The sequence below is a fragment of the Saimiri boliviensis genome, chromosome 11, assembly GCF_048565385.1.
Source record: "Saimiri boliviensis isolate mSaiBol1 chromosome 11, mSaiBol1.pri, whole genome shotgun sequence".
Lineage (NCBI taxonomy): Eukaryota > Metazoa > Chordata > Mammalia > Primates > Cebidae > Saimiri > Saimiri boliviensis.
The window spans coordinates 25,241,088-25,254,133 of NC_133459.1; the positions used below are offsets into that span (position 1 = coordinate 25,241,088).

General features: G+C 50.3%; 1 protein-coding gene across 8 annotated transcripts; it reads right to left on the reverse strand.

Annotated features, from left to right (window-relative positions):
• On the reverse strand, positions 1-10,184 carry KDF1 (keratinocyte differentiation factor 1). Of its 8 annotated transcripts, none has more exons than XM_010345858.3 (5): positions 10,095-10,184; positions 4,874-4,975; positions 2,375-3,445; positions 1,114-1,188; positions 1-582 (listed from the first exon to the last, which is right to left on the reverse strand). In XM_010345858.3, the coding sequence occupies exons 3-5, from the start codon at positions 3,411-3,413 to the stop codon at positions 500-502; spliced, it is 1,197 nt and encodes a 398-aa protein (XP_010344160.1). In that variant the 5' UTR covers positions 3,414-3,445; positions 4,874-4,975; positions 10,095-10,184; the 3' UTR covers positions 1-499. The 8 variants fall into 8 exon arrangements, with proteins under 8 accessions (XP_010344160.1, XP_074236424.1, XP_074236427.1 ...); XM_074380323.1 differs by having other exon boundaries at positions 10,036-10,184; XM_074380326.1 differs by having other exon boundaries at positions 1-658; positions 10,036-10,184.
• Between the last annotated feature and the right edge of the window lie 2,862 nt (positions 10,185-13,046).

Sequence of the window (13,046 nt, forward strand, 5' to 3'; positions counted from 1 at the left end):
TTTTGTACTTACAAACTATGGTCATGTTAACATACAGAACATCAACCATGAACCAGAACCAATTGCTTAACATAACAGGGTGGGCCCTGCCCACCCCCCAATACAATACATTTAAGATAAGTTTTTAGCTGTTAAATTCCCCCAGGGAAGGAGAAGTTTGCATGATTGGTTAGGGTGGCAATATTGTGAGGATGGAGTCGGGATTCACTCCCAGAAGGTAAGTCCTCACTTTCCATATCAGGCCACCTGAAGACCATGAGCAGGAAGGAAGAGGCCCAGGCAGGGATCAGACCAGCTGGGTTTGCAAGGGGATGCAGACTTCATGGCCCAGTGAAATGCACATGGTCCAGGAACCCAGTCAGCTAGGGCAGGAGGAGCCAGAGTGGGCACTGCTTCAGGTCTAAGGCCCAGCCTCTCCCACAGGGGTTCCTGGTCCCCCTCTTCATCCTGTAGGCTGTGCTTCTCCCAGAAAGGGTGTGACAGCTGGGCCTGGTGGGGGTTAGCAGTACACCTGGAGCAGAGGTGCCCCCGACGAGTCTGTGTCAGTGCCCTGGAAGGATGAGTCATGGCTGGCTGGGTACCCTGGTGGGAAGGAGAGGAGAGGAGGAAACAGGCTCAGGGGAAGGAGTTCATCCAGATCGCACGGCCAGGGAGAAGCCTGCTGAGAAGGAGCAGAGTAGGACTTGAGCCTGGGTCAGTCAGATTCTGGCTGGGTGACCCACTCGGTTTATTGACCTCTCTGAGCCCTAACCTCCCTTTCTGGAAAAGGATGATGAGCCCACTCCCAGGGGATTGTTATCAAGGGCAAGAAGAATGAAGCAGAACCACACGGGGTGCCTTTCCAGCACCATGCTGGATGGTCCCCCACCCACTACTTTCCTAGTCACCTGGGCTTGAAGGTTGGGGTTTGATCACTTCCAGCTCGCCTGTTTTGGGCACCTGCCCCCGCTTTAGGCCAGCTTGCCAGATGGGGATGGGTCTGTAGCTGCTAAGGCCCTTGTCCCTTTTTGATGCCATCCTCACCACCCCAAGAGAAAGCTGGGAGAGGATCATGTGAGGGGCCCCTAGGTTAGTCCCCCACCCTCCACACCCCTCATTAGGTCAGGACCACACCTGGAACTCCATAAGGCCTCAGCTTCCGGGCGATGGCATCTGCAGTCGTCTCCTGGGAGATCTGCACTGTCAGCTCTAGGGAGGGAAGGTGAGGCAGGCAGTGGTCATTATCATATTCTTTCAACCCCTACTCCCCACTTTGTTCCCAGCCTGATGAGGAAGGAGCCACTCACTCCTGGGCAGGGCTAGAAAAATAATGCTTAAAAAATACAGGCTAGCCGGGTGCGGTAGCTCAAGCCTGTTAATCCCAGCACTTTGGGAGGCTGAGGTGGGTGGATCACGAGGTCGAGAGATCGAGACCATCCTGGTCAACAAGGTGAAACCCCGTCTCTACTAAAAATACAAAAAATTAGCTGGGCATGGTTGTGCGTGCCTGTAATCCCAGCTACTCAGGAGGCTGAGACAGGAGAATTGCCTGAACCCAGGAGGCGGAGGTTGCGGTGAGCCGAGATCGCGCCATTGCACTCCAGCCTAGGTAACAAGAGCGAAACTCCGTTTCAAAAAAAAAAAAAAAAAAAAAAGGCCAGGCACAGTGGTTCATGCCTGTAATCCCAGCACTTTGGGAGCCGAGGCAGGTGGATCACCTGAGGTCAGGTGTTCGAGACCAGGCTGGCCATCATGATGAAAATACAAAATTTACTAAAAATACAAAAATTAGCCAGGCATGGTAGTGGGCGCCCGTATTTTACCCAGCTATTTGGGAGGCTAAGGCAGTAGAATCCCTTGAACCCAGGAGGTGGAGGTTGCAGTGAGCCAAGATCACGCCATTGTACTCCAGCCTAGGTAACAAGAGCGAGACTTTGTCTCCAAAAGAAAGACAACAGGTAATGTGTGCATGTGCAGAGTGGTGGATGAGTGGGAGTTTTGGTTAGGCCAGAGCAGGTCAGAGGCCCAAATTCATGTGGGTCCCTGGGTCCTGTTAACCAGGCCAGGCCTAGAAGCTACTCTGGCAGGTGACAGCAGGGGAGAGGAGCATTTTAGGTAAACTTGTTGAATGCAGAGGGCACCTTGTCCTTTCTGGGGACAGCAGCCATGGGCAGAGAGCTCTCCTAGGGTCTGCCTGCTCCTCTCAGCCTTGCTGAGACCTCACTGGGAAGGGCCAGAGTGGGAGCTGCGGAGTGGGGGATGCAAGAGTTGACAGGAGTAAGGGCAGGGACTGGCTGAGGGGTGGACCCACAGTGACCAAAGACCTCATTGGCAACCCTCCCCTGGCCAGAGCCTTCCCTACTCTACCCCTCAGTCCCATGGGGCCACCACCTACCATCCTGGCTGAGACCTGAGCCCACCATGGTCTCATGGCCACTGTCAGGGGCAGCAGCAGTAGGGGCAGCAGCCCGAGTTGAACGCCCCTCCAAGGTCTGTGGGCGAGCACGGCTCTTTCGGGTACTGATGCGAATGATGCCGCGTACCAGGCGGCCCTCAGCATCCTGCTCATCCAGGTGGTAGTCCTGCGTGATGCTGCTGATAAGGTCCGAGATCTTACTGGTCTTCTCCAGGAACACAGTATCTGACGTGCACTTGGCCAGCTCATCGATCTGGTGTACGCTGAACAGCTCTGTCAGCTTCTTGAAGATGAGCACATCGATCTCTCGGCTCGACATGGAGCCACTGCCCATCTCGGGCAGGTCCAGGTCCGACTCATGGAAGGAGTAGTACTCCTCGGAGCCACGAGGACTGCTGGCGAGGGTGCTAGGCAGACTGTGTCGCATGGGTGGGGGGTCGGCCAGTGGCTCCTTGCAGCAGGAGTCCGCATCAGGGGCTGGAGAGGTGGCCCTGGGATAGGGGTACACAGGGATGCCTTTAAGCTTAACGTCGGGGTAGCTGAAGCTGCTGCCCACAGTTGACTTGAGCCGCTTGTCATCCTGCCGGCTGGGGGGTGCACGGTCAGGGCTGGGGGGCACTCCATTGTGCTCCTTGGCCCAGTTGGCTTCAGCAGTCCCCTCAGGGGAGTCCCGAGAAGACAGGCAGGGGCTGCAGCCCCGCACACAGGCACCACAGCGCTGGAGACAATCCCGGCAGCGGCGAAAGCAGAAGGCAGCCCGGCACCACTCCCATACCCAGGGTCGCCAGAGCAGGCAGCAGGCAGGGGACTCAGTGGCCGGCTCAGCAGAGCCAGAGATGAAGGTAATGCTCTCTGGCCCATGGTGACCAGGGTCCTTGGGGTCTGGTCTACGGGTACGGCGGCTTGGTGGGGGCTGAGGTGGTTTATCATATGTCTCCAGACATAGCTCTGTTGGCCGCTCCCAGGGTCCCAAGCGTGGAGGCCCAGATGCTGGGCGGGGGTGTCCAGGGCGGGGCATGGCTCATTGCATGGTTTGCAGCAGCCAGGCACCTGCGGGGGAGAGGCCAAGGAGTCAGGATCAGAGGTCAGGGACATTCCTGGGCTGACTTGGGCAGCTTCACACTTGTAGTTTCTGAGAGGCCTGGGATGTGGATGGACCCAAGTATGCCCATAAACTCTCATCTCTTGTGCCCCTCCCTCCACAAAGAGGAAGTCTCTGTGGTCTAACCCAGATTTCAAAATTCCCTGTGACTTACACCTATTGGGATGGCTATGAAAGGTAGAACATCTTACCTGAAATGCTTGGGTCCAGAAATGTTTTGGATTCTGGGTTTTGGATTGTGTACATTATACTTACCTGTTGAGCACTCCTCATCCAAAAATCTGAAATGCCCCAATGAGCATTCCCTTTAAGTATCTTGCTGGTGCTCAACTTTCAGATTTTGGAGTGTTTTGGATTTTTGGATTAGGGATACTCAATCTCTCAATCTGTATTTAAAAATAAACCCCCTTCCCCCTGAAAATAACAAATGTTGGCAATAATGTAGAGAAATTGGAACCCTTGTGCATTTCTGGTGGGACTGTAAAATGGTGCAGCTGCTGTGGAAAACAGTATGGCGGTCCCTCCAAAAACATCGAATTACCACATGACCGAGCAATTCCACTTCTGAGTACATACCCAACCTAATTGAGAGCAGGGACTCAGATGTTTATACCAATGTTCACAGCAGGATTATTTACAATAGCCAAAAAGTGGAAACAATCCCAGTGTCTACCAATAGATGAATGACTAAACAAAATGTGCTATATACATACAATGGGTTATTATTCAGCCTTAAAAGGGAAGGAAATTCTTTTCTTTATTTTATTTTTATTTTTATTTTTTTTCTAGGAATCAGCAATATATGTCAAGAAACAGGAAGGAAATTCTTATATATGCTGCAACATGGATGAACCTTGAAGAACATGCTAAGGGAAATAAGCCAGAGGCTGGGCACGGTGGCTCGCGCCTGTAATCTAGACCTTTGGGATGCCAAGGTGGGCGGATCATGAGGTCAGGAGTTCCAGACCAACCTGGCTAACACAGTGAAACCAATTAGCCGGGCATGGTGGTGTGTGCCTGTAGTCCCAGCTATTTGGTTGGGGAGGGAGTGCAGCTGAGACAGGAATCACTTGAACCCAGGAGGCGGAGGTTGCAGTGAGCTGAGATTGCACCACTGCACTCCAGCCTAGGTGACAAAGTGAGACTCCACCTCACACACAAAAAAAATAAATAAAAAAATAAGCCAGACACAAAAGGACAAATAGGCCAGGCTCAGTGGCTCATTCCTGTTATCCCAGCAATTTGGGAGGCCGAGGTGGGTGGATTGCTTGAGCCCAGGAGTTTGAGACCAGCCTAGACAACATGGTGAAAACCATCCCTACTAAAAATACAAAAATGAGCCAGGCATGGTATTGCACACCTGTAGTCGTAGTTACCTGAGGGACTGAGGTGGAAGGACCACGTGAGCCTCGGAGGTGGAGGTTGCAGAGAGCTGAGATTGTGCCACTGTACTCCAGCCTGGGCAACAAAGCCAGACCCTGTCTCAAAAAAAAGGACAAATATTGTAAGATTCCATTTATATGACCTCTCTAGAATAGTCAAATTCATAGAGACACAAAGTAGAATGGTAGTTGCCTGGTGCTGGGGCAGAGGGGAATGGGGAGTTAGTGTTGAATGGGTAGGAATTTTCAGCTGGGGAAGATGAAAAAGTTCTGGAGATGGACAGTGGCAACAGTTGTACAACAATGTGAATGTATTTAATGCCACAGGAATGATGCTTAAATATGGGAATGAAGCTTAAACTTTTTTTGTTTTGTTTTTGTTTTTTGTTTTGAGACAGAGTCTCACTCTGTCGTCAAGGCTGGAGTGCAGTGGCGCCATCTCGGCTCACTGCAACCTCTGCCTCCTGGGTTCAAGCAATTCTCCTGCCTCAGCCTCTCGAGTAGCTGGGATTATATGCACACGCCACCATGCCCAGCTTATTTTTGCATTTTTAGTAGAGAGAGGCTTTTGCCATGTTGACCAGGCTGGTCTCGAACTCCTGACCTCAGGTGATCCACCCACCTCGGCCCCCTAAAATGCTGGGATTATAGGTGTGAGCCATGGTGCCTGGCCCTTAAATGTGATTTTTTTTAGACAGTCTTGCTCTGTCACCCAGGCAATGGCATGATCTCAGCTCACTGCAAATTCCACTTCCCATGCTCAAGCACTTCTCCTGCCTCAACCTCCTGAGTAGCTGGGATTACAGGCATGCACCACGTGCTAATTTTTGTATTTTTAGTAGATACAGGGTTTCACCATGTTGTCAGTCTGGTCTCTAACTTCTGACCTCGTGATCTGCCTGCCTCGGCCTCTCAAAGTGCTGGGATTAGAGGCATGAGTCACCACACCAATGGCACTAGGGTCTTAAACTGGGAGTGTGTGAGGAACGTGAGAATGGGCATCAGGATATCTGTGTTCTAGTTACAGTTCTGGCCCTAGTCTAATCCCAGATTTGGCACTTGGGAAACTCAGTGCCACATCCCTAAAGAGGGCCATCATTATCTCTCACCCAAATAGAGTCACAGCCTCCATTCTGGCCATTTCCATTCCCTCCTACTTGCTGTAGCAAGTAAAAACTTAAAAATGTTTAGAGGAACCTGGCAGACACCACTTTAATTAAATGATCAAAGATAATATCACCATAATGGGATGAACTGACATCATGTTCCTCCTGATACTATGTACTAAGAAGGATACAACTCACGAAGTATTCTTGCCAAAAATGCATAACCTGAATGTAATCATGAGGAAATAATAGACAAGCCCAAGTTCAGAAACATGACAACTAAATGCAATGTGATCCTAGATAGGATCCTGGATTAGGAGGAGAAATTGGAACTTAGATAATGTAGATAACTGGTGATACTTGAAAATAGGCTATATGTTATTTGATAGTATTATATTACTGTTAAATTTTCTGAACTCAATTACTGTGGTTATATAATCTAAGGAAACATACATTGAAGCACTTGAGGATAAAGGGACAGGATATCTGCAAGCTAATCTCAAATGTTTCAAACACACAAAAAACAGAAGGTATGTGTGTATAGAGAAGGGGAGAGAGGGAATACATGGGATGTGAAGGATACAATTCTTTTTTTCCTTTTTTTTTTTTTTTTTTTTTTTTTTTTTTAAGAGATAAGGTCTCCCTCTGTCATCCAGCTTGGAGTGCAGTGGTGCAACCATAGCTCAATGAAGCCTTGAACAATTGGGCTCAAGTGATCCTCCTGCCTCCATCACTTGAGTAGCTAGGACTATAGGTGCATACTGCCCTGCCCCACTAGTTTTTTGTTTTGTTTTGTTTTTTGGTAGAGATGGGATCTTGCTATGTTTCTCAGGCTAGTCTTGAACTCCTGGCCTCAAGTGATCCTCCTGTCTTCACCTGCCAAAGTGCTAGGATTACAGGCATGAGCCTCTGTGACCGGCCTAGGACACAGCTCTTTTTTTTTTCTTTCTTTTTTTTTGAGACGGAGTTTTGCTCTTTTTGCCCAGGCCTGAGTGCAATAGCACGATCTCGGCTCACCATAACCTCCACCTCCTGGGTTCAAGCAATTCTCCTGCCTCAGACTCCCAAGTCGCTGGGATTATAGGCATGTGCCACCACGCCTGACTAACTTTATATTTTTAGTAGAGACGGTTTCTCCATGTTGGTCAGGGTGGTCTTGAACTCCTAACCAGGTGATCCGCCCACCTCGGCCTCCCAAAGTGCTGGGATTACAGGTGTGAGCCACCACTCCTGGCCTTAGGATATAGTTCTTTAACCATTCCTACAACTCTTCAACCCAGTCTCCTGGCCCTACTCAGCACTCCTTCTCCAGGGACCCTCTGGAACCACTAGTCAGATGGGAGGCTCTCTTTCCACGGCCTTCTGCTGTGCTGTCAGCTGGGTCAGCCTTGTACCCATTGTTTGAGGATAAGTCTATGTCCCAAGGACCATGACCCTAAAGTGCAGGGACTGTGTGTAATTATTTTCTGCCTCAGTATCTGGAACAGGGTTTGGTACACTAGGTGCCTCAGGGGGCTTACACATTCCAGGTTGCTTCAGGGTAGAACCAGGACCATTGAGAAGAAAAAAAAGACTTAGTCTCTAGGTTGACTAGAGTAAGGATGGGGGATAGGAGGTGAGGGGGGAGTGAAATCCCACCTGCAAAGGTATTCCAGCTAAAATGATAACAGGTGACTTTAAATTCCCTTGCAATCTGAGGCAAGTGGTTAAAAAAATCTTTGCTTTAGTTCAAGAAATATGGGGTTGGGTATGCATTCATACATTCACGCAATTAACAGATATTTACTGAGGGCCCACTGTGTGCCACATGCTGGATTTTTTTTTTTTTTTTTTTTTTTTTTTTTTTTTTTTTTTTTTTTTTTTTTGAGACAGAGTCTCACCCTGTCACCAGTGCTGGAGTGCATGGGATGATCTTGGCTCACTGAAACCTCTGCCTCCTCGGTGGAGGCAATTCTCATGCCTCAGCCTCCGAAGTAGCCAAGTAGCTGGAATTACAGGTGCACGCCACCATGCCCAGCTAATTTTTTTGTATATTTAATAGAGATGGGGTTTCATTATGTTGGCCAGACTGGTCTCAAATGTCTAACCTCAAGTGATCTGCCTGCCTCAGCCTCCCAAAATGCTGAGATTACAGACATAAGCTACCGCACCCAGCCAGCTGTTCTAAATTCTATGGATAAAGTGATAAAACAGACAAAATCCCTCAACCTCAGGAGTTTACATTCTAGTGAAAGAGTTGATTATTGATGGCTTACACTGTTCTAAGCACATCAGAGGTAAAAACCTATTGATGTTCACAACCCTTTTTGTAATATTATTACCTGTATTGTTATACTGAAGCGCAGACAGGTTAAGTAAGTTGTCCAAAGCCAAACATCTGTCTGTACACAATCGGCCTGGCCCCAGACTCTTATCCACTACCCCATCTCTTCTATTACTTGGGAGGAAAGAGGCAGTCAAAGGTGCCAGCTGCCAACTCCATGGACCAGTGTGTGCCCAAAGAGAGCCCATGTTGGGAGCGCTGTCTTCCATGCTCAGGCCTTCAGGAGAGTGGGTAAATCCACAGTTAACCCCGCTGAACCCGGAGGTACCTGGGACTCCTGAAGATGGGCTGGCTATTGTCCTCTCCCTAATCTCCAAAGCTTTATGGCTCGCTACTATTGATTAAATTAATCCAACGAGTATTTATTGAGCACCTACGAGGTGCCCAGCACTGTGCTAAATGCGGAGAAAACAGCAGTGAATGGGCCAGAAGACTTTCACCTTACTTAACTCTCACAATTGCTCTGTAAATAAATAGTAAATCTTCATTTCACAGATCAGGAATCTGAAGCTCAGAAAGGTGAAGTGAGTGGCCCAGAGACGCCTAGCAAGAGGGCTGGATTAGGATTTCCACTGTGGCGGGCCAGGCTCTGGAGCCTGCATACTTTGTGTGTGCTACACATCTCCAGCAGTGGTGGGATGAGAAGAGAGGCAAGACCTGGGATAAGGACAATGCCGGGTCTCAGTTCCCCACTTCCCTCCAACCATTGAACCCTCCTGAAGTCAAACTCAGGCCGATTCTTCCAGGCTGTACCTCCCCAACCCTGCTGCTGCCACCACTCCCCCAACCGACCCCACCCAATCCTAGGAACCCTGGTCACTTGGCTCCCAGTCCCTATTGTGGCTTGAGGCAAGATTCTTAACTTCAGTTTCCTCATCTTTAATTGAGATTAGTATCTTCATGCCCGACAATCCCATGAGATTTAAATGAAATATTGCCTGCTGGGGGCTTCCCTCAGTGGCCTGGCACCTGGGAGGGGCTAGGTCACTGGGCGCTCTAAGGCACAGCAGGAATCTTCTCCGGGGTCAGACGGTCCCGTTCTGACCTTCCTGGATTTCTCGTTGATGCTTCCCTCTTCCCCCTTAGTCTTGCGAACACACATGGGGGCTATGCGTCCCCTTCTCCCAGGGTCCCCACGACAGGCCCGGCCGCGCCAGCCTCTGCCCCCAGCCCCGTGTCAAGCCTCGGAAACCGAGCTGGGCAGAGAACCCCAGTGCTGCTCAAGAAACAGCCGTCGCCTCAGTGTACCCTCGGCACTCATATCCGCGGGCGCCTAGTCCTCGGGACAAGGAAGAGCCAGACCCTGGCACTGCCCCCCGGGCTGTCACAGCCCCTGCACCAGCAGTGTGCCCTTGGGGCAAGCACTACTCTTTCCAGCTGCAAGGGCCCTGCCCTGCGGGCGGACCCAGCCTCCCTCCCGTCCCGACGCTGTTCCTCAGGGTGAGCACAGCGCTTGCCCGGTCCCGACCCTGCCCCCGGGTGAGCGCGGCCCCACACCCAGCCAGTGCAGCCCTGAGGGCGAACGCAGCCCCCTTACCCCATTCTGCGCGCTCAGTCCGGGCGCCCGCTCAGGCCGCTCTCCGGCCCGGCCCGCGCACCCCGGAAGTAGGAGGGTGGCCCCCGACGAACCAGGCCCGGGACCCTCCCCCGTCCGGGCGCAGCCTCGAGGGGCTCCCCACACCAGCGCCGCCCTGGTTTGCGCCCCCTCGGGCCCGCGCGGGGCTTACCTGTCCCGCCAGGTGAGCCGCCTCCGGTTCAGCCCCTCCCCCGCCCCCTCGCCGCTCACCTGGGGCGCAGGTAAGCTTCTCGCGGGAGTGCTGCACGGGCCGGCGCTAGGGACACACTTCCTGCCTCCGCGAAGCGCCGCCGCGCACCTGGGCCGAGGCCCCGCCCCTGGGCTTCGTGGAGCTGCGCGGCGCTTCTCGGGTGCTCGGCCGGTTTGGCCTAGTCGGGGTAGGTGAGGTGTGGCTAGGAGGGGTCGAGAGGCGCTGGGGCTCAGTCTCCTCTTCTGTTCAACAGGCTGGTGGTCCTCTTAGTCTCTGAGTACCTGTGGAGGGCCTGCCCCGCCCTAAAGCTCCAACTTAAAGGGAAGCTCTCTGCTGGGAAGCTTTCCCTGACCCTAAGTCTGTTTTTCTGTTGTATAGAACAGCCCCTGGAATCAGCACACTGTCGTTTTCTAGTCTTCTGTCTCCTTCAGCCTCCTGCCTTACAGGGTTTGCTCTTGTTCCTCTTTGTTGCTGGTGCTCAGCACAGGTCCTGGCACATACAAGGTGCTCAACAAATATTTCCCACTGATTGAGGGGCTGGGCCCCAATTTCTCCCTTTGTCCTGAGGCAGAACTGGGAGCCTGGGCCGCTGGTCAGTTTACCTTCTATTTTGTTCAGAGAAATCTGTAGGTAAAGACAAGAACCTCAGCTCTGGGGCCTCGAGTAGGGTAGAGGAGGGGCCCGGATCAGAAGTGGTGGCCAAAACGGGCCATGGTCACTACATCCAAAGTTGGTCTCTCTCTGCAAGAGGCAACACCTTGGACTGTCAAGAAGGCAAGGCTCAGACTATTCTGGGTTACTGTTCCCCTTAATATTAATAACAACTCTAGCTGGGAGTGGTGGCGGGCACCTGTAATCCTAGCTAGTCGGGAGGCTGAGACAGGAGAATCGCTTGAACCCGGAAGGCAGAGGTGCAGTGAGCCAAGACTGCACCTTTGCAGTCCAGGCAACAAGAGTGAAACTCACTCTCTCTCTCTCTCTGTATACACACACACACACACACACACACACACACACACACACGTATATATATCAGTAACTTAACAACAGCATTAATAAACAAGTGACTTTTAGGGAGCATCTCCAGGAGCCATGCATGCTGAAGCCCTTAACTTGTGATGTGGGTCAGGTATTATCATTTCCATTTTACAGAAAAGGAAACTGAATCGTAGAGAGGGGACATTGTTTGCTCAGGCAGTTGGCACAAACTGACTTTGGGCAAGGTACTTTTCTTTTCTAAACCTAATCTCTGGAGATAATAGTACCTCTTTTCAACTGGGAGGATTAAAGGAGATCATGGATGCAGCAGGAAGGTATCACTGAGGTGCGTTAGGCATAGGTGTACAATTTCCAACAGATACCCTCCACCCCAGCGCCTCCCACCGCATATTGTCCACATTCCCTCCAGAGGAAAGTGGCAGATTGTATTCTTATTTGGAGCTCAGAGAATGAGTCACATCCTCACTTCACAGTCACATCTTGTGCAGTTGAACATCTGTGTACTCTGAGACCTAGCAAGTCCATTCCTATGGTACAGCCAAGCCACAGTAAGCTCTTGCACAATGCACCAGGAGAGAATGTATACAAGAATGTTAATAGAAACATTGTTTATAGTAGACCCAAACCGAAAACATGTAAATACGACTAACAGGAGATAGAGAAATGTGGGATATTCATCCAAAGGAATTAATTATAGAGCAGTAGAAAATAAATGAAAAATAGCAACATGGGTAGATCGTGATAATATAATATTGAATAGAAATCTCAAGACTACATATAGAATGACATCCTTTTAATATGATTCAAAAATAACTAGAACTACTGCATTTAAGCATAATACTAGGTTGAACCATATGAATTTGCTGTTATTTGACCCATTTTGATCTAAAATAATGGCAAATTCATGTGCTTCAGCCGAATTTATATGTTAAAAAAAACGAAGAAAAGAGCAAGGGGTTAGGTACAGTGGCCTGGGCCTGCAATTCCAGCTACTTGGGAGGCTGAGGCAAGAGAATGTCTTGAGCCAAGGAATTCAAGACCAGCCTGGGCAACATAGAAGGACCTGTCTCTCTACAAAAAAAAAAAAAAAAAAAAAAAAAAAAAGCTGGGTGTGGTAGCATGCACCTGTGGTCCCAGCTACTCGGGAGGCTATGGCAGGAAGATTGCTTGAGCCCAGGAGGTCAAGGCTGCAGTGAGCCATATTAACACTAATGCCCTCCAGCCTGGGACACACACACACACACACACACACACACACACACACACACACAACCCTACCTGGAGGAGGATGCAGGGATCTGCCTATTAAACCTACTTGTGGGAGAGAAAGCCATAGGTAGATTTATTTTTATTTTTATTTTTTAGACGGAGTCTCACTCTGTTGCCAGGCTGGAGTGCAGAGGCACGATCCTGGCTCACTGCAATCTCCGCCTCCCGGGTTCAAGCAATTTCCTGCCTCAACTTCCTGAGTTCTCCTGGGACTACAGGCACGAACCACCACACCCAGCTAATTTTTGTATTTTTTAGTGAAGACGGGGTTTCACCATATTGGCTAGGATGGTCTTGATCTCTTGACCTTGTGATCCACCCGCCTCAGCCTCCCAAAGTGCTGGGATTACAGGTGTGAGCCACCAGGCCCAGCTGGTAGATTTAATTTTTAGCAATGTTCTTGGTGTTGGCCAGGATGGTCTTGATCTCTTGACCTTGTGATCCACCCACCTCAGCCTCCCAAAGTGCTGGGATTACAGGCGTGAGCCACCAGGCCCAGCTGGTAGATTTAATTTTTAGCAATGTTCCTGGTTTTTGGGTTGAATAGGGGATTCAGGGGCTTTCATTTTATAATGAATGAATGAAAAAATAAAAGTTTGTGCTCTAATGCTAAATAATTACAGTTAGTGTCGCCTGCATTTTTCTCAAGATATGCAAACATATGAGAGTCTAGGGTCCTTTTTTTTGAGACAGAGTCTCGCTCT